Source organism: Gopherus evgoodei, chromosome 10, assembly GCF_007399415.2.
Source record: "Gopherus evgoodei ecotype Sinaloan lineage chromosome 10, rGopEvg1_v1.p, whole genome shotgun sequence".
NCBI lineage: Eukaryota > Metazoa > Chordata > Testudines > Testudinidae > Gopherus > Gopherus evgoodei.
In genome coordinates this window covers 42,212,844-42,240,416 of record NC_044331.1, presented here as the reverse complement: position 1 = coordinate 42,240,416, position 27,573 = coordinate 42,212,844, and the positions used below count along the sequence as shown (strand labels likewise).

General features: G+C 45.5%; 1 protein-coding gene and 1 long non-coding RNA gene across 6 annotated transcripts; one reads left to right on the top strand and one right to left on the bottom strand.

Moving 5' to 3' along the window:
* Positions 1–202: 202 nt before the first annotated feature.
* LOC115658246 lies at positions 203–5,649 on the top strand. 2 transcript variants are annotated; one of them, XR_004002217.1, is made up of 3 exons: positions 203–241; positions 3,281–3,466; positions 5,236–5,649. It is a non-coding gene; the product is annotated as an uncharacterized LOC115658246 (long non-coding RNA). The 2 variants fall into 2 exon arrangements; XR_004002216.1 differs by having other exon boundaries at positions 5,178–5,649.
* Positions 1,286–27,352, bottom strand: TRIM69 (tripartite motif containing 69). Of its 4 annotated transcripts, XM_030576798.1 has the most exons (7): positions 27,145–27,352; positions 21,360–21,913; positions 14,544–14,639; positions 8,695–8,928; positions 7,509–7,531; positions 5,691–5,815; positions 1,286–3,219 (listed from the first exon to the last, which is right to left on the bottom strand). In XM_030576798.1, exons 2-7 carry the CDS (start codon positions 21,864–21,866, stop codon positions 2,678–2,680), a joined length of 1,527 nt encoding a protein of 508 aa, XP_030432658.1. In that variant the 5' UTR covers positions 21,867–21,913; positions 27,145–27,352; the 3' UTR covers positions 1,286–2,677. The 4 variants fall into 4 exon arrangements, with proteins under 4 accessions (XP_030432658.1, XP_030432660.1, XP_030432657.1 ...); XM_030576800.1 differs by lacking the exon at positions 21,360–21,913; XM_030576797.1 differs by lacking the exon at positions 27,145–27,352 and having other exon boundaries at positions 21,360–22,030.
* Between the last annotated feature and the right edge of the window lie 221 nt (positions 27,353–27,573).

Sequence of the window (27,573 nt, the reverse complement as noted above, 5' to 3'; positions counted from 1 at the left end):
CAAAGGAGGGACTGTGACAGTCAGCAGCGACTCCCTAAATGCTAGTAGCTTTATAATAGCTGGCAACCATTAGGGGAAATTAAACATCTCACGGACACAGTAGCCTGAACTTTTGAACTGTCTTCCCTTATTGGTCTTGAGGCAGTTGAAGATGGTCCTAAACCGGATTTTGCTGAGCAGATTGCAAAAGTGCAGGGTTTGCTAACCACCAATCAAATGCTAACACGACCGAAGCCTGTATGTAAGTGTGTATAAAAGATTCTTGGTTTTTGTATGAAGTAAAGTTTTTTGTACCAAGATATAGAACTCTCCTTTCCTCTGCAAAATAAAGCAACCTTTCCTTATCCCTGTCTGGCTGTCATTGGCTCTCAGCTAGGCAGACCCAACATTTCAGTAACACTTGTATCAAACCAAGTGTTCATGGCAGAATTGTAAGGGTCTATTTTAACTTCCTCTAGCAATTTTAGGGATGAGAATTATTTCTTTGTCATTAAGATTTGATAAAATTGCTACCCTAAAGCACTGCTCTATATCTATGGGCTTCCTGAATGTTAATGACTACAAAATTGTAATGTGTTGACAGGTGGTTCTAGTTCAGGGGTGGGCAAACTTTTTGGCCTGAGAGTCACATCGGGTTTTGTAAATTGTATGGAGAGCTAGTTAGGGGAGAGGGTTGTGGCCTTCACCTCCTATCTGCCCCCCTCCCGGGACTCCTGCCCCATCCAACTCCCTCGATGGCTCCCCCGGGACCCCTGCCCCATCCACAGACACCACTCCCTGTCTCCTGACCACCCCCAGACCTGTGCCATCCTATCCAGCCCCTCCTCTCATTCCTGATGGTCCTTCCAGGATCCCTGCCCCATCCAACCACTCCTTCTCCCTGTCCCCGGAACCCCTACCCCTAACTACCCCCTGCTGCCCCATCCAATCCTCCCTCCTTCCTGACTTCCTCCCAGAACCCCTGCCCCCATTCAGTCCCCTGCTCCCACCCCCAACCGCCCCAACCCCTATCCACACCCCCACTCCCTGACCATCACCCTGAACTCCCCTGGCCTCTATCCAACCCTCCCTGCCCCCTTACCATGCTGTCTGGAGCACTGGTGGCTACGGCGCTACAGCCGCACCACCTGTCTGGAGTCGGGCCATGCAACTGCTGCCACCACACAGCTCAGAGACTGGGTCAGGCCCCAGTTCTGCAGCGCTGCCGCCCAGAGCATTGCGCCAGCGGCAGAGCGAGTGAGCTGAGGCTGTGGGGGAGGGGAAGCAGCAGGGGAGGGGCCGAGGGCTAGCCTCTCAGGCCAGGAGCTCAGGGGCCAGGCAGGATGGTCCCGCCATAGTTTGCCCACCTCTGCTCTAGTTAGATCAAAGACTTCTGCTCCTTCATAGATGTCCGGAATCTGGACATTTTCACTTCTCATATGTTCTCCAATATTTCCACACTTCTTTAGAGGGCTCTACAATTGTTACTTGCCATGGCCATGATCTACACTCACTGAGCACTATGGGAGTTTTGCTATGGACTTCAATGAGAATAGGGTCAGGCCTCAAGTGAACTTGTTTCTTTTCTATAACATCTTTCTCATTGTCCTGTATTTTAGTCATGACATGGTTTGACTGCTTCTGTGCTCCCTTACTCATCCCTTAAGATTGTTTCCATTGGAAAAAAGATGTTCTTTTAAATTCCTTTAAAAAACTGGCTCATGCCAATGGACTTCGGTGACCTCTTAGCTGTTCAAACTTCAGTACGGTTCTTGGTCTCCATTTGCTACTTTTTATGTTTAGCAATAGCCTCTGTGCAGCTGTCAGAAATTCACTGCTGTTCTTTGCATTAGTTTCTGCTCCTGCCCCCTTCTAATTGTATTATTTTAAAACAAATCTATCTGTATTGGTTGCTATGCAGAGTTCTGTACTGGTTTGTGGTGGACAAGAGGAGACTGAATGGAATAAAATTTGGTTTAAAGAGCAACTTTTACAGTCAAGGAGTCCCAATGCACATTTCTCTCCCAGCCTTGGCCATTTGAGCCTGTTTTATTTAGAGGGGAAATGTTGACCCTTTTCTTGCCTAAGAGGATCTCTTTAACCCTTAGAACAAGTAAAGAAAAGTATACTCATCCTCAGCTCCTTCCCCCAAATACCTCCCCCAACTCCATTGCCCTTAGGTAACCCCTTGGAGACAGCTCAGCCCAAATATCACCCTTCCCTGCAGCTGACTCTATTACTTTCTCGGATCTGGCTCCCTGCTGATTTCCTACCCAGTCCTTCCTGGACTTGATCAACTCACCTTCCACATTTTCATGATCCCAGCCCAATGGATCCTGTCCCAGCCAGTGGACTTGGTCAAGTTTGGAGTATTTGCCAGGCCTCAAGAACGTTTTCCATCAACAAATAGAGTGAGACTGAATCAGGACTTACTCATGGCAGAAGTCCCAACCTCTCACCAAGCCACTACCCTCCCCACTCCCCAGACTCCTGCCCCTAAACCTGAAAAACCCTAAGAAACCGTCAAAGCAAGTGCTACAAAAAGCATTTGTGATGCTGGGTGTGTTGGAAGGGAAACACCCTGCTATATTCAACACATTGTTAGTAACATCAGTTACTAAATCTATGAGCCTTGTTTCAGACCTACTGGTATCTAGGGAAACCTGCTTCACGGGGGAAGCCATCAGCAAATCTGCTCCTACATGTTGAAGAAAATTTTCAGGGGTTCACTGTTCTCACTGGAGTCATTCAAGCAGGGACAGAAGTACGGGTAAAGCTTTTCTGTGAAAGTGTCCATGAAAGTGTAGATATGGGACCTCTTATCAGCATCATAAAAGGACACCTGTCCCCCCTCATAGTCCAGATACACCCCAATCCTAGACAGGCTAGTGTTCAGGGTCAGTCCTCTCGCAGGTATATCCAAAGCTTTAAACTTATTCCTGTTCCTGAGTCTTATAAGCCAGTATCCATCCCTGGGTGATAATGTGTTGTTCCCTTTCCGGTTGATGGACTCTTTGACCACCCCCAAAGTCCATTTGGTCTTGTTCTCCACCTCCACTTCCCAATAATGTTTCCCTGAAGTGAATCCTTCAGATCCCAGGACAGCAACACTGGAATCAAACCTCTCTGGGGTATCTGGGAGCATCTGCTTTGTGTCAACGTGTCTCACACAGCGCAGATCTTCAGAGAGAACAAGGTTTGGATGCGCTGTCTTCAGGTCCAGAGTTACCAAGGAAAGGCCTTGGTAAAAAGAGAAAACATGGTTATCAGAGAAAGCATTTTAACATGGTACTTTCTACAGAGTAACTATGGCCCTGGGAATGCTGCCAAAACTGTCCCAGAACTGAGAAATTCTCCTCTTGCCTGGAGGCCTCTCATCAGCAAGCAGAAGAATCAGACCTAAGAAGCACTGCAGAGCAAACAGAGGAAGCAGAGCTCTACACATGGCAGGATTCATCACCAAATAGTTCCAAAAAGACCCAGCAAGGTAGGTGCAACCAAACCAAAGGAAAAACTATGGGGAAAATCTATTTGAGTAAGAGACACTCTGGGACAGGGCCAGTGCAACCATTTAGGTGAACTAGGCGGTCGCCTAGGACACTGGCATTTGGGGTGTGCCATTTTCTTCGACAGCGACTGCAGCGGACAGATCTTCGGCCACTCAGGTTGTCGTCAGCATTTAGGCGGAGGGAGCTGGGGCAGGGGAGCTCAGGGAGGGCCGCCTGCAGCAAGTAAGGGGGGGCGGCACGCAGGGGAACTCTCCACCCCAGCTCACCCCTGCCCCACCTCCTCCCCAAGCAAGCCGTGGCTGCTTCGCTTCTCCCGCCTCCCAGGCTTGCAGCGCCTAAGCTGATTGGTGCCGCAAGCCTGGGAGGTGGGAGAAGCGAAGCGGCCATGGCGTGCTCGGAGAGGAGGCGGGGCAGGGGTGAGATGCTTCACTTCTCCCGCCTCCCAGGCTTGCGGCGCCAATCAGCTTAGGCACCGCAAGCCTAGGAGGCGGGAGAAATGAAGCAGCCACGGCATGCTCGGGCTGCTCGTGCTCATGGGCAGAGCAGGGGTGAGCTGGGGTGGGAGGGTGCCTCAGGGCGGAGGGTGGGGAGCTGCTGCAAGGGGGGCGCCTCAGGGTGGAGGGGGGAGCTGCCACGGGGGGGCGCCTCAGGGCGGGGGCACGAGCGGGGAGGGCGCAAGGTGGAAGTTTCACCTAGGGCGTGAAACATCCTTGCACCGGCCCTGCTCTGGGATGAGGTGAGAGGTGGAGAGAAGAGGAGGAAACAAAGGAGATGATGCTTCCCCTCTTCTCTTTCCACAACAGATAGTCCTTTTAAGTGCTTTCACTCTTTAATTAGATGACAACATTGCTATCCCACCAAAATACCTCTTAGCCTAGAGACAAGAAGTCAGCCATTTTAATTCTACCTCTTTCACTTACTAGACTACATTTCTCAAGCCATATCTAACAAGGGTTCCCAAACATCCATCACCACATTCCTCCGCCTCTCCTATTTTACAAATGGGTTAAGTGAGTACCTGGGAGGTGGCCCAAGGTTATAAAAGAAATTTATGGCACAGCTGGACTAGAATCCAGGAAGAGCCATGTCCCATCTACTGAGCCTCTCAGAAAACATATGCCAGATCATCTGTTAAAGCTGTAGAATAGAGTTACTCCTAGTAGCATAGATACATAACAAATATTACAATATGCTACACATATATAACTTAAGTGTAGAAAAGTGTGTGTGGGTATATTGTATCATCTGAGAAAATAGTGTGATTGTGTCTCATGTGTGTGGCACCTGTGACAACCGGATGTCACAAATGTACAATTATAATTTCATAACAAACTTATATGATATTATATTGCATTACTTGAGATGCAGGATATGGCCACGTAATAAAATGCTAAATCATAAAGCATAGACTAAAAAGGGCGAAGTTAAGGTTTGCCATTTCCTGAATTTACTATAACTTTGCAACCTTAACATTTCTTTATGGTGCTTTTTTCATATAAAAGGTATTATTACATATGCCCTCTCATCCTTAAAAAAATTTTAAAAGAACATTAAGGTTGTAAAATCAACCACCCAGATGTTAGGAAATATCAGAATTAAGGTTTCTGTTCAATCTTCATTTGGCTCCATTGTGTGTATGCATCATGATACTGTTTTTAAGTACATAATCATGTGCTATTTCTTCCACAGGACTTCATAGAGTGAATGACTAGTTATTCCATTTTTGTTTTTCATTCTCCTCATTCAGGGTGTGGCTCCAGGTCTTATATTTATTGCACATCACCCAAATCCCAAAACTATTAATTCCCTTCTGGGCATTTCTGTGGTGCTCTCATCATAATATTTGATCATACACACGAATGAATTTATCTTCCCAGCACCCATCTGAGTTTTACAAAATCTAACAGTACTAGAAATATTTTAATAATTTTCAAAAATTAAATTTAAATTATTATTTTTTGTTTAGATTTAAACCTTTCCCTCTAATCCTGAGACTCCAGGCATATCAGCATGTTGTTATTGCATGTGAACTACAGATTGAAACAGACTAGAAACTAAGGGGGAAACTGCATGTAATAGCTCATTATTATTTTGAAAATCAGGATGGAACAGCAACACAAAAAGAAAAATAAAACCAGGACTGAAAAAAGACAGGAATGGGTCAAATGGGCTGTAGCAAATAATGATGCAATATCTCATTACCTGGTCCGAGGATGGATTTCATTTCCTTCCATGCGTTGTACTGAATTGGACCCTTGAACTGTCCCAGGCTCAGTTCATGACAGACAAGTGCTCCCAGAGATAAGGTGCCTGTTTTTTGCTCTAAGCTGTGCAGGACACAAAGCACCCTGCCCATTAGATTGTGTTTACAGTGTCCGGTAAATACAGAGGCTACAGGTGCACTAATGCTGCAGAAAACATTGTCTTTGGTAAAATGTTAAAGAAAGTCTCTTTGACTGGATTCAAGCCTTTTCGTTTCCCCTTTCTGTGAACATTCTAGCAAACAAGCTGTATTGGCACTGTCATTAATTAGACTGCTATGTCTAATCTAACATGGTCACCACTTCTACAAAATTGTGATACATCTTGTACAAAGTATGCCTTGTGAGGTATAATTGGAAAAGTTATAATCTGCTGAGTATTATTATCTTATTATACTGTGTGTATTGACATTGTGTGTGTAGTTATGACATTTTGCTGTATAATTGTAACTCAAACATGTTGTGAGTCTGAGAAATGCCCACAGGTTAGCTCTTCAGGAATAACAAAGGAACTGTAAACAAGAACCTCTGCATGTCATTCCTGAAGACACCTCAAATGGGCACGTGCACAGAAGATGCAAGCAAAATTTTGCAATTCATACGAAGGACCAATGGCAAAGCACAGACACGACTGAACTGCCTGATCCTATGACTCAGCAAAGTTTTTTCCCCTCAAAAAGGGTCAATATATAAAAAGGAAAAAGACCCCTGGCCACCTCTTTCCTGCCCTATTTCTGGACTGATGAATTCTGACAAAGGAAATTTTGAACAAAAGGATGGAGGTCCCCAAAATCTATTTGGGAAACCCAGAGAGACATATAGAAAACTAGCAGATTGAACTTCCCTGCTATCATTTTGGACTTACAAACTCTAATTCCTCTGTAACACATTTTACCTGCTTTAACTTCTAAATAACTCTCATTTCTTTTTCTTAGCTAATAAATCTCTGGTTAGTTTACCAAGAAATTGACTGACAGCATTGTCTTTGGAGTGAGCTTTTAAGCATCCATTGACCTGGAGTAAGTGATGGTCTCTTTAGGGTGGCTATAAGAACCTAAAGATGGTGATTTGGGGTTTTAATAAGCTTTCATCATAGACATCCAGTTCATCTGGATGGTGGCATAGTCTGGAGTGTCTCTAGGGGGACTGTCTATGGCTCCATAGTAAACTAATATAGTAATCTAGAAGCACACATTTGTTGCTGATTTGGTTAAATCTAATTATAGGTTATACTGCTAGTGAGGGAGTGTCTGCCCAGTTCTTTGACAGTCTGACCCTCTCAGCTGTGACCCATACCAGACATTGTGACAGGCACAAATACTCAAAATAAGCAAATCTGAAACCTGAATATTCACCAAAATTAAATGTCAGGTGGTGAAACTCATCAACAGCAATAGAAAGTGCAATTTCACACCCAATCATGGATTTCAGAATTTACCCTCTTTCACTGATTAATAGCATAAATCATCCAATCTGGGAATGAGAACAATACCACGTGACTTACATATGGCACCAACCCCACACAAATTCCACTTTCTAAATATTCACATGGTGCTCTTTGCAAATAATCTGCAGACCAGCAATCATTTGTTGAAGAAATTTGTGAATAATTATGAACTGCTAAATTTGAGAATTTCACAATTTGTTCACAAATGGTTTTGCAAACAGAAAGAAGCAAAATTTGTCAACTAAATGATTTGTTATGAACTATTTGCCCAGTTCTAACAGAAATTGAAGAATACTATAAACTTGTACTTACTGTTCCATGAAGGTTTTTATGCCCTGTCAAAGGAAAAAGAGAAAGGTAAGTAGAGACGTTTATTAACTGTCTAATTCGTATGGCACATGTTAATAGTATTTAGAACGCCCCCAGGCAGCTATCTGTTGCAGTGGAAAGGAAATTGAAAGTTTTTTTGAACTCTCAAAGGAGATGACCTTGCCCTGCCATAGCCTCTTCCTCTGAAACTGTCTCTATCCTTCCTCCAGAGCTTGTTCCATTTCTCCCTCCAGGCCAGGGTCTGAGGGGTGATTTCGGCAAACATGCTTCTCAGGATACACCTCTACCCCGACATAACATGACCCAATATAACATGACCCAATATAACATGAATTTGGATATAATGTGGTAAAGCAGTGCTCTGGGGGGGCAGGGCTGCACACTCCAGTGGATTAAAGCAAGTTCCATATAACGCAGTTTCACCTATAACACAGTAAGATTTTTTTGCTCCCGAGGACAGCATTATATCAAGGTAAAGGTGTATTTGGTATTTTGCAGCTTGTTCTGGTTTTGATACTGGAGATGCAACCAATCCCTTAGAGGGAATTATGGGAAATGTGATGCTTAGAAACAGCTCCATGAATATATCCTAATTTTTCTATTTCCTTTCCTGTGCTCTTTGGCTGGGATTGTCAAAGGGGCCAAATGGAATTTGGCACCCAAATACCAAGGAAAGTCCATAGGAGTTGGGCACATTTTAGCTTCTTTGAATTTCTCAGCTTTTATTACACAGTACAAGTCAATCAGAATCCTTTCTTCCTGAGGTTTCATCTGCTCCTATTACTTATTCCCCAACCAAAATCACAATCCATTGTCTGTCCCAATGCAGGTCTTGGTATCAGGATTATCACAGAGGATCAGGTTTTCAGGTGAGGAGTAAGCAGAACTCTTAACAAAAACAACTAGCCTATTTTCATGTACATTTCCTTCATAATAAAATCCAGGCATTAGCTGACAAATATTTCTAAATAAATATTTTAAAGCATCTCATTAGGAATCATCTGGGGTTAGAAATATCAAGAGGTAAAAACCACTGATGGTGGCTTGGATCACCCTTCTCCAGTTCTCCCTCCCGTGTGCTCTGCAGATAGAACTTCATGTTCCCCAAATTATTACTCTGTCAGTCTACATTTCACTCTGTGTTAGTGTTTAAGTCCAGATTTCTCACTGTAAGGAAGTCGATAGAACTGTGCTGGTAGAGTCGGGACTGAATGCGTATCCCTGTCTCCTTGGCTCGCTGCCACTTTTCCTGGAGCTTGTTTAGATTTGCCTCCATTTCTTGGAGGAGGATTTTCCCCTCCTCTTGCAGCTCATTCATTAATCTTTTCTCCCTTCCATGAAGGAACTGGTGGAGTTTCAGAAACTCTAAGGAGATGTGATGCTGAAGATGAAATTTGTTCTCCTGGAAAACACACACGGTTTGTTAAATAAGAAATATCTTGTACTGAGCAGTTTCAGATAAAAATATTTACTAAGATAACTAATTGCTACCAGCTCATAAAGCACAAGTGACAAATCACTTGTTTCATGTTTTATAATTGCCAGTGTATCCTGTGAACCATTTATACCTTCTCAGAGGATTGTAGAACCTGCTTTACAAGGACAGACCCTTGGTCCTTCAAGTCTGCTATTGAGCTCTAGCCAGGACAAATACAAAATGGTTACTAACATGTTCCTTAACTTTTGTTCTTCGAGATGTGTTGCACATGTCCATTCCACTTTAAATGTGTGCACACCCAGTGCACTATTATCAAAGATTTTTTCCTTAGAGGTACCCGTTGGGGCAGCGCATACTTTATCTGCTGCCTCATGCTGCCATGCAATGGCATAAAGGCAGAGCCAACCCCAATACAGTCACTGACTTACGTTTTTGCCAGAGGGTCCTCTCTGCTTTCTGGTTTCCCTGTTTGCCATGTACATGCTCCTGTCACCTACTGTTGGCTCACAGGTGCTGAGCACCCCCTATTTTTTTCATTGGGTGCTTGAGCCCCAGAGCACCCATGGAGTCGGCACCTATGACCTCCAACCTCTCTCAGTTCCTTCTTACCAGATAGACTCTGATATAGAGGGGTAGGAGGGTAAGTGATTGTACATGTCCATTTGACTTTAGAAGACTCACAAGCAGTTCAATCTGGAGGTGGGACTGGAGTAATAGTAACTGAAGGACTACCCATCCAGACTTTGCATCATTTCTAGATTGCTGGAAGATTGTATAATGGGAGGCAAACGTGTGTACTGAAGACCAGTACACACTACTTTACAAATGTCTAGCACTTGAGCCAGAAAAGCCATGGCAGTCACCTGAAATCTTGCTGAATGTGGTGTTACCCTGCTTTGTGGAGATATATTAGCCAAGTCATGTCACAAGCAAATACATGAGGATGTCCAAGATGATATCCTCTGAGATCAGACTGGGAGCACTTTCATCCATCTGCCATCACCACAAACAGCTGTTAGGATGATCTAAACTGCTTGGTCCAGTCTTGGTAGAATGCTAATACTCTCTTAATACCCAAAGTGTGAAGTCTCTCCCATCTTTATGCGCATGTGTTTTGGGAAGAAAGCAAGCATATTACCTGATTGATATGGAAGTTAGACACCACTTTTGAAACAAACATTGGATGGGTACATGGCTAAACTTTGTCTTTAAATAAAATAGTGTATTCAGTGCCAGATATTAGAGCATGTAGCTTTCCTACCCTTCTGGTTGATGTAACAGCCAGCAAAAAGGCTACCTTCATCAAGAGATGTAGTTAGGAACTGGTAGCAAAAGGCTCAGAGGGAGAATTCATTAGTTTTGACACTACCAGATTTAAGTCCCAAAGAGGAACAGGGTATCTGTACATATGGCTACGCTTGTTCAAGCCACTTCGAAAACCATATTGACATAGAATTGGAAACTACAGAACAATTATCAATGGGAGGGTGGAAAGCCAAAATAGCTACCAGATAGACTTTGATGGAACCAACAGTCAGCAACCTGTTTTAGGAATAACAGATAGTCTAGAATATGCTGTATTGAAGATCAGACCAGTGAAACCTCTTTTCATCAGGATTAAATGGAGACTCGCTTCCATTTTGCCAGGTTAGTGTTTCTAGCAGATAGTTTTCTACTATTTAAAAGCACATCCTGAACATGTTTCCTTTTCTTGAGGATCTAGCCATGAAGCTTCCAGACTGTCAGGTGGGGAACCTGCAGGTTGGCATGGAGCAGGAAACCATGGTCTTGAGTAATTAGGTCTCGGTCCAATGGTGGAGGGAGTGGTGCTATGTCCAACAGGGACAAGAGAAGGGAGAACCAGTGTTGCTGAGACCACAATGGGGCTGTGAGAATGACTCAGGCGTGTTCCTGCCCGATCTTCAACAACACTCTGGGTAGGAGTGGGATCAGAGGAAAGGCCTACAGGAGCTTGTTTGCCTAGGGTGACAGGAAAGCATCTGTGAGGGACTCCAGACGCCGACCCTGTCGAGAACAAAACTGCTGGTATTTCCTGTTGGCTTTTATTGTAAATAGGTCTACCTGGGGAGTCCCCCACAGGAGGAAAATGCCCTAGGTGACATCCAGAGAGAGAGACCATTCATGGTGACTCGTAAATGAGCTGCTTAGTTGGTCTGATAGCTGTTCTGCACAGCCAGAAGATCAGAAGCTTTGAGGTCAATTGAATTGGCAATGCAAAAGTCCCATTGCTTGCTGCCTCTTAGCAGCGTAAAGACTACCAGGACCCTCCTGGCCTACTGAGATAATAGATGGTCGCTGTATTGCCTGTAAGAACAAGCAGATTTCTTTCCTTGATATGGGGAAGGAAGGGTTGACATGCCAGCCAAATGGTTCTCAATTCACTAACATTTATACTCAGAGCTAACTCCTGAGTGGACCATACACCATGTTTTTGCAGGGAACCCAGGAGGGTTCCCCATTCAAGAGCAGAAGTGTCTGTTACTAAGGTTAATGTTGGCTGAAGAGGAGCAAAGGGAACCCCACACACACATTGGCAGGGATTGTTCACCAGTCCAGAGAGGCTAAGATCTGAGAGAGTACTTGCACCAACATGTCCAGGGAGAGACGGGTCTGTGAGTATACCAAAGTCAGTCATCCTTGCAGTTTCCTGAGACACACTCTGATGTGCTGGACTATATACGTCCATGAGCCCGTACGCCTTAGAAGCCTGAGGCAATTTCACACTATCATGTTTGGATGAGCTTTCAGGTCTAATGCAGCAGTCCATATCATTGACAACAAACCTGACTGAGAGCCTTTGCCACTGAACTGAGCCTGTGGTCCTCCTTTATAAGTAACATTGAAGTCTGCTACATTAACATGCTGAGCTATCTATTAATAACATTGGAACTCCAAGGTCAGAAGCATGAAGCAGACTAAACAGCATTACCGAAGCAATGACATTCCATCCTCCGCACTTAACAACTCTGGGTAGTACTATCGAGGTCTGCTGCACCACCTATCTGCGCAGAGCTAGACAGCACACTGAGAGAACACACACAAACACACACACGGCTACCACATAAGCCTCTGGCATGAACAACCCTGGGATAGCCTTAGACTGACGAGGGCACTGCCGAGGACAAAGGAACTGCTTCTGGGGCCAAACTCAATGGGGACTGCATCAGCACTGGAGTCAACCACCCTGTGATCTGGTGACTGCCTCGAGGAGTGCTTCAGTTTGGAGTGTACGCTACTTGCACCTCTGTCCGCACGTCTTCTGGAATTAGGACCCAGAGGACTCCCTCTCCCAGTTAGTTCCTTAGAGGGCCTATGTTTCTTCCTCGGTGTTGGGGAGGGTGAACAGTTCCAGGATTTGACCAGCACAGGGGGAGTGTTCCTCACAGAAGACCTGAAGTGCTTGGCATAAGGTCTGAGTAGGATGGCTCCAAGGGTCGGAGAGTTGCCTCTGTTAGCAAAATCTTCAGCCTGGCCTTCCTGTCTTTTGTGTTCCTCAGTTTAAAGTTTCTACAAATCCAACACCGATCTCATACCTGAGAGTCACCAAGAGACTTTAGACAACTGGAGTATGGATCATTCATGGGCATAGGCTTATTACAAGAAAATCAGGGCTTGAAGCCCAGTGATTCAGGCATGTCCAGGTACCAGTAGCAGAACCCCAAAAAGGGGGAACTGAAATGTAAAAATACTCTGAAAGAAAACGTAATACTCAAACACTAACCCCATGGTAAACAAGCATCAACTATATACAAAAGGGGGAACTTGTGAAGGCAAGACCACAGATTCTAACAACCATCATGGGCGGTAAGAAGGAACTGAGAGGGGTCAAGGATAGTTCTACCGTTTATGCCATCGCACACCTGCACAACGCATTAGAGGGTGCATCCACTGCCCCCCATGGGTACTGCTGAGACAAAGATCTCTGACAACTGTGTACTGGAAACACACACTCCTGGAGTGGAATGGACATGTGCAATCACTCAAAGAAGAATTGATATTTCATAGGAAGAAAGAAAAATGCCCCTGAGCAATTGTGAAATGCTGCAAATTCCTTCCGGACTCCTACAGGGATCCATTCATGCTGTGAAGCATTATATTTAGCTGCCCTATTAAAGCAAAACACAAATGTTACTAGTGGTCAAAGCATCATCCTCAAGAAGCAAAAGAGGATGCAAAAAGAGGCAGAGCTGAGCTAACCTCATGTTACGAAAGTCTGGCCCATCTTCAACAGGTGCTTCCTGATTGTGCTGCCGTCTTAAAACTCATTAATATTTCAATAAATGTAAGGTTGTTTCAGGAGCAACTGTGGTTTTCCGGTGAGACCTGGTGAAACTCAGTGAATCTGAATGACTTCACTTTGAGTTAGTTTGAACTGCGAATCATAACCAAAGAAATATTCCATAAGCCTTTTTGAACCCATTAGAGCTGGTCGGGAATTTTTTGATGAAATGTTTTTTGCCAGGAAATGCATGTTCATCAAAACTGAAACTTTCAATGGAAAAGGGTCAATTTTGGTGAAAATTTTGTTGGGAAGATTTCTGAGGCCCAGAAGAGAATTTCTGGGCAAAGCAAAAGAGCAGAGAACCTGTATCTCAGGCTAGCCAACAGCCTGGTGATTAGGACACTTACTGGGATATGAAAGACCTGGGTTCAATCCCCTGCTCTGCCTGATTTACAGCAGGGACAAGAACCTAGGTCTCCCACAACTCAGGCAATGCCCTGATCCCTAATATTACCCTGTGAGAAGTCTTGGTTTCATCCTGCTCCGGAATGGGAACAATTTCTGAAGTCTTGAAAATGTGTGGGACAAGAAAAATATTTCCCATCCAGCTCTAGAACCGATAACGTACACTTGGCAGGGCTCTAGAAATAAGTAGATCTGGGACGAATGGTAGATATTTATAACTGTCTCCCGGTTAGACCTGATGGAGCAGTTTCTTTATTTTGCACATTCACGAAGCTAATGATCCAAACTCTCCTCCCATTTAGCTCCATTGCTAAGAAATTAACACAGTGTGCAGTTTTTGTGGGTAATAGAGGATGTCTTGGGTGCATTGTCAGGTGTGAGGCCTTCAGCAGTGATGGGGAAACATCAAACCCACAGAGGTTTGGTTCAGGTAAGGCCCCAACATTCAGATGTTAATCAGACTTATCCAGACCGTTGGGATTTCTGTGCAATGGATGGATGAAATGACATCTTGAGGTCCCTTCCAGCCTTACATTTCTAGGATGCCCAAAACAGCTGAACATGCATTTTGGATTCTGGAAAATGGGCTGTTGAGGGACTTAGTGGGGAAAGCCAATGAAGTTCTCTCCAAGTGCTTTCTTTGAACACCCATGCAGCAAAGGATTTTTTTAATGCAGGCACATTTCAATGTGCATTAAGATGCTTAATATATACCTCCACATATTGACCGCACATCATTTTGTTCTTAGTAGTAAACTGACTAGTCACTCCAGACTTTTTGTTCCAATAAGAAACCCCTGAGTGCTGTTCTCATCAAGAATGCCACCTGAAGCGCATTAGAATCAGGTCTTTTTGAATGAATGCTACTCACTTTGTGACAAGAGATCTTCTCTTGCTGGGCATTTTTCAGAATCTTTAATTCCTGCACTGTGGCCTCCAGCTGAGTTCTGGTGGAGATCAGCTTTTCCTGTTGGTGTGACAAACACGGGCATTATGCTGTAACGTATCTAGTTATTTATACTAGCTGAAGCTAAATGGATGTCTGGGAGATGGGCCTCCCTAATGAGACCTAATTTTTCTCCTGCACTTTTCCAGTTGTTATGTTGGAAATCAGTTGAGATTAGGAGTACCAGAAGGATTTAGATTATTCTCTGTAATCTAGGGAGAGTGTTAAGGTTCCTTCCCCACTCTGAATTTTAGGGTACAGATGTGGGGACCTGCAGGGCCGGTGCAACCATTTAGGCAGACTAGGCGGTTGCCTAGGGCACCAAGATTTGGGGGCGCCAAAAAGCACCCCCAATTTTTTTTAAGTGGTTGAGTGGCCGCTGCTGCTGGGATCGAGAGGGACTCTGAGCTGCCGGCAGCATCTGCAGCTGGCAGCCCAGGGTGTCCCCTGGGTCAGGGCGCCGCCGCGGCAGCCAGCAGCCCAGGGTTTATAGGGGGCAGGTTCTATATGTTTGCGGTGCTCGAGCACCAGCAATATTCAGGGCCGGGGGCCCTGCTCCAGCAGTATTTGGAGCTGGGTCTCTCCCCCGGCCCCGCCTGGATCGGGCCCCGGCCCCGACCCGCGGGTCTCCCCCCCGCCCCCAACGCCCGGCCGCGTCCGTGCCTCACAGAAAGCAGCACAGCACCTCTCCCCTGCCTGCTTCTGTTGCTGGAGTAGAGCGGCTTCCGGCAGAACTGCTGTCTGCTGTCCCAGGGTCCTAGTGCCCCCCATTTCCTACTGGCAGGGCAGGTTGCCCTTACCCTTTGCTTCCGCCCTCGCCCTGAGTCTCTCCAGCACCTCAAACCCCTGAGCCCCCCACACCCTAATCCTCTGCCTCATCCCTGAGCCCCCCCACATCATGAAACCCTCATCCTCAACCCCAATCCTCATCCCCCTGCACCCTAATCCTCTTCCCCAGCCCTCAGCCCCCCGGCATCATGAACCCCTCATCCTCAGCCCCAACCCTCATCCCCCTGCGCTCCCCCCTATCCCCAAACTCCCTCCCAGAGCATGCACTCCCTCCCAGAGTGTGCACCACCTCCCCTTTCCCACACACTCCTTCCCACCCCCAAACTCCCTCCCAGAGCCTGCACCCCTCACCCTTTCCTACACCCCCACCCCCAGCCTGCACCCAAACTCCATCCCAAAGCCTGCACCCCTCACCCCTTCCTGCACACCCACCTCCTGCCCCAGCCCGGAGCCTGCACCCAGCACCCAAACTCCATCCCAAAGCCTGCACCCCTCCTCCACCCTAATCCCCAGCTCAGGTCCTGTACCCCAGAGCTCTCCCCCCAACCCCCTCCCAGAGCCTTAGGCAAGTGGGGGCGGAGTTTGGGGGGCAGGTTCTGGGCACCACCAAAATTTCTACAAATTTGTCACCCATGCCTGGGTCAGCGTGCCACCGGCAGCCCAGGGGTTCCACTGCACAGTTGCTACTTCACTTCTCCCGCCTCCCAGGCTTACGGCGCCAATCAGCTGTTTGGCGCTGCAAGCCTGGGAGGAGAATTAGAGCAGGACAGCATGCTTGGGGAGGACGGGGAGCAGAGGTGAGCTGGGGTGGGGAGGTACCGCAGGCTCCTCGGGCCAGGGGGAGGGGAGCTGCCACAGGGGCGGCGGGCACACTTCAGGGCTAGGAGCTGCTGCAGGGCTGGGGGGGGGGGCGCAAGATGGAAGTTTCGCCTAGGGCGCGAAACTTCCTTGCACCGGCCCTGGGGACCTGCATGGACACTTCTAAGCTTAATTACCAGTTTAGAGCTGGTATCACTGCCACCACCCCCAAGCACTACTTTTTTCCCCTGGGTAGTCTTGAGAGACTTCACCAATTTCCTGGTGAACACAGCTCCAAACCCCTTGGATCTTAAAACAAAGAGAAATTAACCATCCCCCCTCCTTTCTCCCACCAACTCCCGGTGGATCCAGATCCAACTCCCTTGGATCTAAAAACAAGGAAAAAATCAATTAGGTATTAAGAAAAAGGCTTTTAATTCAAGAAAAGAAAGGTAAAAGAAAACTCTCTGGGAGAGATTCAAAACACAGAGGATGTTCCCCTGGGCAAAAATCTTAATACACACAAGAATACCCAAAACTGATAATTCCCTTAATGGTACCAAGACAAGTTACAAAGAAAATAAACACAAACCTATTTATTCCTTTGTAAAACTTACTACTCTGATAAGAGGCTGGTTCCTTGATCTTTTTCACTCCCACTGAAACTCTAAACAAAGGAAAACTTCCCTCCTTTCTTTTGAAACATCTTATTCCCCCATTGGTTCCTCTGGTCAGGTGTCAGCTAGGCTAGGTGAACTTCTTAACCCTTTACTGGTAAAAGAGGCATTAACCCTTAACTATCTGTTTATGACAGAGAGACTGCAGGAAATAGGTCAGTGGTTCTCAACCGGGGATACATGTACCCCTGGGGGCATGCAAAGGTCTTCCAGGGAGTACATCAACTCATCTAAATATTTGCCTAACTTTAAAGAAGGCTAAATAAAAGGCACTAGCAAAGTCAGTACAAACAAAAATTTCATAGAGATAATGACATGTTTATACTGCTCTAGGTACTGAACATTGAAATGTAAGTACAGTATTTATATTCCAATTGTTTTATTGTATAATTATATGGTAAAAATGAAAAAGTAAGCCATTTTTCAGTAGCAGAGTGCTTTTGTATTTTTATGTCTGGTTTTGTAAGCAAGTAATTTTTAAGTGAGGTGTAAATTGGGGGTATGCAAGACAAATCAGACTCCTGAAAGGGGTGCAGTAGTCTGGAAAGGTTCAGAGCCACTGGGTTAGGTGACCTCAATCCACAGCCTTGCCACAGATAGGAGTGCTGCTGTGCAGTAGAATCCTTTTGGGGGGAGACAGAATGGCAGACACTAGCCCATAAATACATAACCCATTGCTGATCATATTTGGTACTTCTCTTTTAAAATGTTGTTTCTTTGATGGCTGCTGTAGCCCTCCAAACCCAGGTTACTGTCTGCCAAACCCAGGTTACTGTCCTTGTGGATCAGTGTAGCATTCCCTCTCCCCCTTTAAGAAGGGCATCATGCATGCTATTTACTCCACACCCACTGTGAATGTCTCCCTGAAGTGCTCCAGGAACAGATCACTCTGCCTTCTGAAACCAGTGAGCCACTCACCTAGGGCTCCACCTCTCCCCCATCCCAGAGAGCACAAGCCCTCCACTCCTGAGGCTATACAAAAGGTAGGAAGCAGAGGCGATTCCTACAGCCCACCTTTCAGGAGAGCTCAATTCACTGGGGAGATACCAGCAACTTCCCTTAGCATCTTAATCACTTTGCAATAGTTAACTAGAGTCCAGAACAGAATTTAAAGAGAGACTTTCAGCTGAGTAATCTTGAATAATTAAACACAAATCCAGTGCCTCAGCCAGTATATGTCTCAGATCCCTTTGCTTTAAATGCAAATATATCTATAGAGGAGCTTTTCATCCCTCTCACGCTCTCTCTTCTTGCTGATGAATTCTGCAACAGTCATTACTGTGGGTTTCTGGCATCACAGTCTGTTGTCATGAAAATTATCATGACATCACTCACTGAGTTTTTGTGACCTCCCTGCTGGACAAATCTGAGAAGGAACAAATGTCTCTTCCTGGGCAAACATCTGTGCAAATCAAAACATGATTAGTGAAAGCTGAATCGGAGTTTGATGAATTGTGAATCAAAAACTTGCCCTGGTGAATGGATCTTACCCATTAGGATCTGCAGAACCTCAGCTTTCAGGATTTTTTTAAACGAAGGTTTTAGCCCTTATGGTTGGGAAGATCCCTTTTGAATGGGCCTTATGTAATCAATTACAGTATTGTTTTCTAGAGTCTGCAGTAACACTGGATAATTGTGAACTGCCAAAGGCCCAAATCCTACCACTAGTATACAGCCTGAGCAGCTTGCTCTGTGCAGGGGACTTACTGGAAACCCCAAGTCATTCAATGAAGCCAATTGGTGTCTGACACTCCAGCCTTAGGACTAGACTAGCATCCGCAGAACCTGTGCTCCCACTACATGAAGATGTGAAAGGAATAGCTTGAGAGTACAGATCCTGTGCAAATTCAGTTTATGTTTTAAATGGCTTTCATCTTGACAGGCTTTAAAGTAACTTCCCTTTGTGTACAAGATGAAGATGCCAAAAGATAAGCTGCTTGACTTATAGTCCAGGGCTAAAATAGAAAAAATTACTGTACATGCATCAGTTCTAAAGGAACTGGAGGTGATGAAACTGGACATAGGTTTGAAGAATTTATCTTTAACTTTGCTGCTGGGTGAATGTTGAGTGATTGGTTGTTACTAGGGTTCTTTTTTCAATCAGTTATTTTTATATGATTTTGATTTTGAACTTTCCTGTAAACTGGTGACACAATGTCACCTCAAGACCTTTTCACCTGGTTACAACCAGGCCAGCTTCCCCAAAGTGGTCTCATGAATCCAGATGTTTGCTAATTTTGAGGGATCACAGATGTCAGTCTCTGTGGTATGCAAAACCCCCCATTTTTTTTCAATTACTGATTTAAGTAGGACTTTTCCAGGTTGACACTTGCTAAGAAATTACTCAACTGAAACCTCATTGGAGCAAGTTGCATGGCTCCAAGGTTGGCCCAGAACTTGATTTGTCCAAAGAACTTGGAAGGAGGCCTTGCAAGACTGAGCAAGCAAAATTTTCAAACTATAAGGGTCAAGGGTAAGGCCAAGGAGCTTTGCCTTTCGGGTCAACAAGCCACATGAGGCAAGGCTGACCTTCCAGAATCTCCAAGACTGGCCATCTTGGGGACATGAAATAATGACATCAACAAACAGCTTTTGATCAGCACCCAAATAAGGCCCTTTAATGTGTAGCGCTGCACTAGCAAAACATCACCGTCTGGCTCTTTGCCTGCAAGAATCCATAAGACTGCAAGAATGAGAGGTCATGAGCTCCTGTTATCTTATTTTTCCTTTTTGTACTTTTAATAGCTGGAAGACGTCCCAGCTGCTTAATATTTTTTAATTTTAGTGTGGGAAAGTGTAGTTATGACCATGCATGTGTGTCTAAGCACTCTCAGAAAGTTCACACAATGAAGGCACCAGAAAGAAAAGTTCCCCTGGTTTAAACAGCTCTAAATAGTGGATCATAAAATTACTTATTGGGATGTGTACAAAAGTGTTGTGTTACAGTCTGTATTATAAAAGAAGCGGATCTTGTTAGCCACCACATAAGAAAGGAATTCTAAGAAGGTAGCTTTGTAATTGGCTTCCATGTTAAGCTCTTGATGAGCTTTAAATCCTTGATATGATTGGTTTAGGTACAATTCTTTAGTTGGGATTTAAAACAAAACAGAGAACCACCTTCTTAGAATCTTCTCTAGAATTGATAAGGATTGATTATTTTTTGCATTCGACTATTCAATTCCAATCCAATATTGAGACTAATGTGTGGATTTGATTTTGATTTGACTGTTGTAAAGCATCATTTTTAGTTTAGTTTAGAAGTACCGATAGTAGCTTAGATGTTTTCTCAGTTTATTTTTGTTTAGTTAATAGCTTTAATCCCATTAATAAAACTGATACTGAGTCACATTTCCTTCAGAGTACAATGTGGGTTCAGAACCTTTGAGGATATCAGCCAATCAGCTTAAAAGCCTGAGCAGCACATGGTTATTAGCTTTTGGTAAGTAGATCACCCTACTCCCAAATTCCTGGTATAGTGGGGTCCAGAGGGAGCCCCACTTGAAACTAGGCCTCATACTGTGCAGGGATATTCCTATCCTGCATTGGATCTCCAAATCCTGTTCTGTCCCCTGCACAGACAGACTATGCTGGTTCTGGGCCACTGCAAGAGAGCCTTCCATTGCCATGGAAAGAGGAGGCAAAATTTACCCCAAGAGCAGTAGTGTTCATCACAGTGGAGTGTTAACTCCACTTCATAACTGACACACTTCATAGTCCATCCTTCAGCCCTGGGACAGTGCAACTGCTGGAAATTAGAATATGCACAGGGATCAAGCAATTTTATCACCTAGTACAGCTGTATGATATGATGGTAAAAATACCTGCATCATCCACAGCTTCCACTGTTGCTACCACTGGCAGTGAATTCCAGCTATGAAATTTACTAATGTAAATGCAGCCCTTGGGTCTCGCTTTTATCCCTCAGAATTTCAAGCTGCCCTATAACCGAGGAGGCTTAAACCGTCACCCCACCTCCAGAGCTGTGAGCACTTCAAGCCCTGGTGATGAAGATAAAATCCTCTGGCTAGTGACATACTGCATAAATATTCATGCTTTAATTGCAGCATGGACAGTGCTTAACATGTAAAAATCATGACTCAGATCCCTAAAATCAAGAGAGTGGCTTAAAATAATTATTTTTAAAAAATAATACGTGTGGGGTTCTTTTTATTCACGTCCTGGGTTTTGGAGCCTTTGGGGTTCCCTTGGGTCATGTTTTCACGTGTTTCTTCAGAACCATGAAGGCTAGGATCCTGTTATTTGAAATGAAAGCTGAGAGTCTCACAAGATCACAGAATCCCAGGAGCCAGGACTTTAAGAATAATATCTCATATGGCAAGACTTTCAATAACATTGTGGGAGTTGGCAACACTATAACGTATCAAATGTTCCACATTCTCTCCAGTGGAAAGGACTGTCTGTGAAATGTGCTAAAGTAGCAGAGAATGTTTCACGCCTGCCTTTGACTGAGCCTTACCGCATAGAGCTGCACGGCGTCTGGGAGGAGTAGGAATTGGGAGCTTTGATCTTCAGGCTTCTGGGCATCTCTGCAGAGAAAGCAGGCCAGTTTCCCATCCATCTTCCTGAAGAGCTTGAGAGGCTCACCGTGTTTGCTGCATTTCTGCTGGCATTTCCCTACATGAAAGCCCTTGATCTTTTCCACTAGTTTTTCCAGCACTATGTTCCCTATGTACTGCCTGTCTGGGGACTGTGCTTGGCACTCTGGGCACAGGCAGACCTCCGCCCTGCCCCAGATTTCCTCAATACAGGGTTTGCAGAAGTTGTGGCCACAAGGCAAAATCACTGCCTCCTTAAACCATTCCAGGCACAGAGGGCAGGTCAGCTCCTTGGTGAAATCTTCAGCTTGTGGCCTTGAGGGCAGTTCAGAGGAGCTGGTGCTGAGTAAGAGGTTTATTTTGCTTTCATTGTCACTTACAGAAGTGGATGAGGAAGAGGAGACGTTTGTACTGGAGAAAGATGACATCGTGCTGGAGGGAAATGTCTTAGATCAACTACCAAGCAAAGACCATCCTGTCAGAAGGGAAATGACTGGAATGAGACTCCCCTTTCTAGCCTAGGGCACAGACCTCATCAAAGGTAATCTAGGCATGAGGAGGATCTTCAGCAAAACTCTCCTGTTGAGAGAGGCCTTGGGGTGAGACTCTATGACCAAGGCCGCACCCACATCCAAGCACAGTGTTAGCCACCCACATTGGCGCATCAGCATAGTGCACATACTCACACTGGGCCAGCCTTGCAGCTACATAGGGAGTAATCAAATTTACCTGATAGACAGCCCTCAGGCTCACTCCCCGGTCTCCCACTAAACATCTGAGACTGCAGACAGAAGTCAACCCAGAGATGTGCACCCAATGAGGAACAACCATATAAAGTAACACAACCAATAAAAGCACACATAGCCCCGCCGTATATCACCACATACACACAACCATTCCCCAACCCCCGACCTCACAGATCTGACCCCAGTACCGACAAAACCTTGCTCACCAGATGTATTACTGCACACAAATGCATGTCCCAGCTACGCTTCAGACCCCCTCAGATATTCCCCAGCACTAAGATATACCCCAAACACACACACACCTCATATCTCCTACATATATCAGAGAAATATGCAACAGAAACAACTATCCCTAAGTATGTCCTTGACACCCCAACTCACCACTACACAGCTACAATCCACACAGAGATCTGAGAAGCCCGTTTCCAGATATACCCCAGACACCATCATATACCAGCTGTGCACACAAAAATTACATTTGGAAAGGTAGGTCCATAGATGTATTTCTCACTGCTTCTTCAGTGAGGAAATCATTTTAAAAGCAAAGCCAATCTAAATTATCTTTCTACAGTCTTAAACTAGCAACCCTCAGTTTTGTAGCTCAACTGCCCTAACCAATAATCTCTGATATGGTAATGACTCCTTCCACTCCACACTGGTCAGCTATGGAGACTGAATCCCAGATCTTCAGTACTCAAAATATGAGTCACAGCTATTCGAACTAAGGTAGCACTGCCTTTAGTCACTTGCACTAGTAGGCTTTTATCATCTTTCTTAAGACAGCCAGAATGGACAACTAAAAAAACATCTGGAACCAGTAGGTTACACTTTGCTATTGGCCACTCAGGATTTTTCAACACACACCAACACTTTAGGACTCACTGAAAATCCCCTGCAGAATCTCAACATACAGAGAGAATCCTGTACTAGGCACTGGGTCTTCTGCTGCTCCTACCCTAGGCCCTGGCAAGATTTACAAGGAGAAATCACTCTCAGGTACTTCTCCATGCTTCATGGCCCCTTAAGGGTGCATCCCCTTCACTGCTCCTCCTACCCCCAGCCATGGGTAGGCTCAAGGGATTAGCTCCTCAGCCACCCTCTCCTTCTCCTCATCCTAGTCCTCCAGAGGAGCTTCCTCTTCCTCCAGCACTGTGGAAAGGAAGTGGGAGGGCTCCTCTTTTGCTCTTATCTTTTCTTACCCAAGGCCTACCCCCAGTCAGCTGCAAGCCCCAGGCTGTGCAGCCATCTTGAGCAGAGCCCTGAATCTGTCGGCAGCCTGCACCATGGCTCTGTGGTCGCAGAGTTAAGGAGAAGGTAAACTCAGGCCAGACTGTGTGAATGGCACACCAGGTGCAGAGCTGCAGGAAACAGCAATGGCAGGGAAGGAATGGTGTGACGAGCCTAAAGGCTGGAGGAAGCCTCAGACAGTCTGAAAAGTCAGCAGCTCTGCTGAAGAGACACCCCAGTCCCAGGGTACACCTATCACCCCATCCAGAGACACCTCAGGGTACTCAGCCTACCCCCCACATCCAGCTATTCCACAGGAGATGCCCCCTTCCCACCCAGATATACTGCACACATGCTCCCCACCACACCCCTCAGCAAAGTGATGGATGTCCATGAGTCCCAGAATCTAGGTCTCTATGTCTGTGGTGGAGATTTATCCTAAGGCAATTGGTATCAACAAATCCTAGGAACTAGGAAGGAGTTTTACCCTCAGAAGATGGCACTTGGTGAGCTCTAGACTAGGCCCATGTGGAGGACTCAGGAGACTTGTGAACGAGGTAGCTGTCAAGTCACCGGGTCTCGCCCAGCAGGGCCCTTAGTGAGCGATGCCACAGAAAAATGGCACAGGCAAGGTTCTGGAAGAGGGTGGGCATGTGGTGAGGGGCAGGTAGTTCCCCAGGAACCAGGGGGCAGATGCTGGAAGAGGGTGGCTGCGGGAGGAAGGCACTGGGAGAGCTGAGGAGTTTGACTTTGAAGCAGACTGGCAGTGTTCGGAGGAGTGCATGGAGTACTGGCAGGATGACCAGACAACAAATGTGAAAAATCGAGACAGAGGATGGGGGATAATAGGAGCCTATATAAGAAAAAAACCCAAAAATCAGGACTGCCCTATAAAATCAGGACATCTGGTCACCCTAAGTGCAGGGAAGGTTTCTGAGAGAGGACAACAGTTAGCGAGAGGCAGAATGGCAGTTACTCAGTTCCCTCCCATGGAGGGAAAGGTTCTAGAAAACAGGACCCGCAAGGTAGGGCTTCCCCTATCCATGTTTTCCCAGGCTGGCCCCTTGGCTGGGGTAGCTGTCCTGGATGAAATGGTTTGGATGTCCTGGGTTCTTGTAGCTGAGAGGTAGCAACCCTACACACTAGTTCACACTGCCCAACATTTCAAGTGGTTAGTCTGGGATGGGTCCTAACTGCAGGGAGGGGTGGGAAGCCCTGTGGGTGGGGAGGTGGAGGGAAGTTACACACTCACCCCACAGCAGCAACTCCTGGGCTCCTATCCTGTGGGGTTGGCAGGGCTCAACTTTCCCCCCTCCCCCCCGCCCCCGGTCATTATGACCAGGCCCAAGTGCACAGCACTGCTCAGGTTTGGCCTGGACCCCTCACCCCGTGCAGCAGGGCACAATGCCACTCACTCAAATTTAGCTTGGGCACACACATGCACACATACATATGCCATCAGCAGGTAGGGTGACCAGATGTCCCTGTTTTATAGGGACAGTCCCAATTTTGGGTTTTTTTCTTATATAGGCTTCTATTACCCCCCACCCCATTCCAATTTTTCACATTTGCTGTCCGGTCATCCTATCAGCAGGCCAGGCCAAACCTGACCATCACTGTGACTCTGTGTGACAGGGGTCACTTTGTAATACCTGAAGTGGGGAGCCAAGCCCTGTGGGGCAGGACCCACTTCAACCAGGACAGGGGGGTGGGTGTCAAAGCAGGACAGTTCTGCTAAACCTGGGACAACTATTGGTAAGTCTGCTAGTCAGTGGGAGGCATATGGGCACATAGCATTTTTCCTAATAAAAGTAATTAATTAATATAATTCTCAGCATTTCTACAATCTTAAATATCCTAAAAGTGCTGTGCAAACTGCTTGGTGAGAATGTGTGAGGTCACAGGAACCTGGGGAGGAAAGTTATAACTAGAGAGATGGGCAGTAGTAGTACCATATTCATACTTACTACTTACATAATAATAAAAGTGTTACTTGAATATCAAGTAATTAAAAGTGAACTTTCAGATAAATTTAGACCCAAATGTAATTGTAGTAAAAACAAGCTTTTGCTAAGCCTCACATCTCAGTAGAAACATTCCAGTGGATTTTTTGTTTAAAATTTCAAAGGATACAATTTATTGGTAAAGGCCAAATATTTCCCTACAGTGTTTGCTACCCAAAGGTTGGCACCTCTGCTAATGTGTGAGAATGCAGGAAAGTGATTGGTAACCAAATACACCTCTACCCCAATATAACACTGTCCTCAGAAGCCAAAAAAATCTTACCACATTATAGGTGAAACCGTGTTATATCGAACTTGCTTTGATCTGCCGGAGCACACAGCCCTGCCCCCCCCCCTCCCAGAGCAGTGCTTTACCCTGTTATATCTGAATTAGTGTTATATCGGGTCACGTTATATCGGGGTAGAGGTGTACATTTATACTCACTCTGTCCCTGCTAATTTAGATGGCTGGAAAAGTAGAATGGAGTTTAATTATTTGATACACTTTTTTTCGTTTTAAAATACAGATACGTTCCTGTCTCTTACAGACCATCGACAACTGGAATATACTAGACTTTTCTTTATTCCCATGTTTTCAGGAAGTTTTCTTACCCAGCCTGAGGTTAAAATTTCCATTAATTAGAGAGCCTTTTTAAGCAAATGCTGTCTTCAAGTACAAAACCTTAAATAGGATGAGAAGAATGTACAAAGTAATGTCTGTCTTCCTTGCCTATTAAAAATAATTTAATGATTAAATGGGAAAAAGTTGTCACATCCTTTCAAGCCAGAAGGATGGAATTCCATGTCTCTCATACATGCTTGTTCTGCCTCAAGCTTGTTAGAGTCACACCGTCAGATCACATGGAAAACATTGCAATCACTAGGGTGCCCTGCATCCTGGTCTCTGGTCCTGCCCCATATTAGTTCCTTATTGGGCACCCCCCTCCCCCCCTTTTTTTAAAATATACACTGGACAAAAATATTGGCTTTTTCAGAAAATAAGGCCAGCAGGGGGCAATATGATCACAATAGGTATAGGATTTAACCCAGTAATTTCTCCTTCAAGCCAAACAACTTCTGGTGGGAGTAGAACCTCTGTTTTGGGTGCCATTCCTTCCAGGATCTTCTTTCTTGACATACCTGAACTCTTGGTGGAATGAGCTCACCAGGCCTGGACCAGCATGCCTTTCTAACACATAGCACAACTAAACTTATACTTTCTCACAAGTGTGCATATATGCTGTGTTCTTTTGCAAGTCATCTTAAAGCAAAAAACAGTTCTATAAAGTAGATTGTTCATTTGAATAAAACTTAAGAGAAACTCAGTTTCTCTCATCTAGTTTCTATTTTTGTCTCTTTCCCAAATGCTTAAATCTGGGGTGGGCAAGCTTTTTGGCTTGAGGGCCACATCGGGTTTTGTAAATTGTAGGGGAGGGGGTGGTGGCCCAATCCTCACCTCCTGTGTCCCACCCAGGATTCCTGCCCCATCCAACTCCCCATTCCTGACTTTCCACCCCCCAACCCCTGCCCCATCCACACACCCCCATTTCCTGTCCCCTACAAGAAATTCAAAGCAGCTGAACTACACAGTGGCATCTGGCAACAGCTTTAAAGTAGAGTATCTGCTAGTCTGTTTGAACGTAACATCTTCTCAGAGCTATAGGTGGGGCATTTGTATTGCTCTGGTAGTATCTGGGGCAACCTCAACAATGAGACTTTAAGTAACTCACCATGTATTTGTTTCATTTGTCTTCAAACAAGTCTCTTCTTTCCATTTCAGAAGGATTTTGAGTTCTTCTAAGTTGTCTGAAGACCATCCTTAGTGACAGTATCTCAACTCCATTGAGCCAGTCTTCTTCCCACAGCTCTGCCCCTTAGGATAGCCACATGTCCCACATTTAGGGACAGTCCTATTTTTAGGTGTTTCTCTTATATAGGCTCCTATTAACCCCCCACCACCCACCCCTTCTGTCCCAATTTTTCACACTTGCTGTCTGGTAACTCTACTGTCCCTCCCTATAGTGAGGTTCGGTGTTCCAGAAACAAAGGGATCATGATTCATTTGACTCACCCAGAAGAATGGGCATGAGGGCAACATATACGAGTTTGTGCCACAGCAGAGGCTGGAAACTGCACCTGTATTCCCCTCCACAGTCCAG

Excerpts from the sequence above, each read along its gene's own strand:
- TRIM69 (XM_030576798.1), bottom strand. The coding sequence starts at position 21,866 with ATGTCATCTTTCTCCAGTACAAACGTCTCCTCTTCCTCATCCACTTCT. Across the intron at positions 14,640-21,359 it reads ACGCCGTGCAGCTCTATGCG|GAAAAGCTGATCTCCACCAG; the intron begins GTAAGGCTCAGT and ends TCACACCAACAG. Across the intron at positions 7,532-8,694 it reads GTTCTATCGACTTCCTTACA|GGCATAAAAACCTTCATGGA; the intron begins GTGAGAAATCTG and ends TTCCTTTGACAG.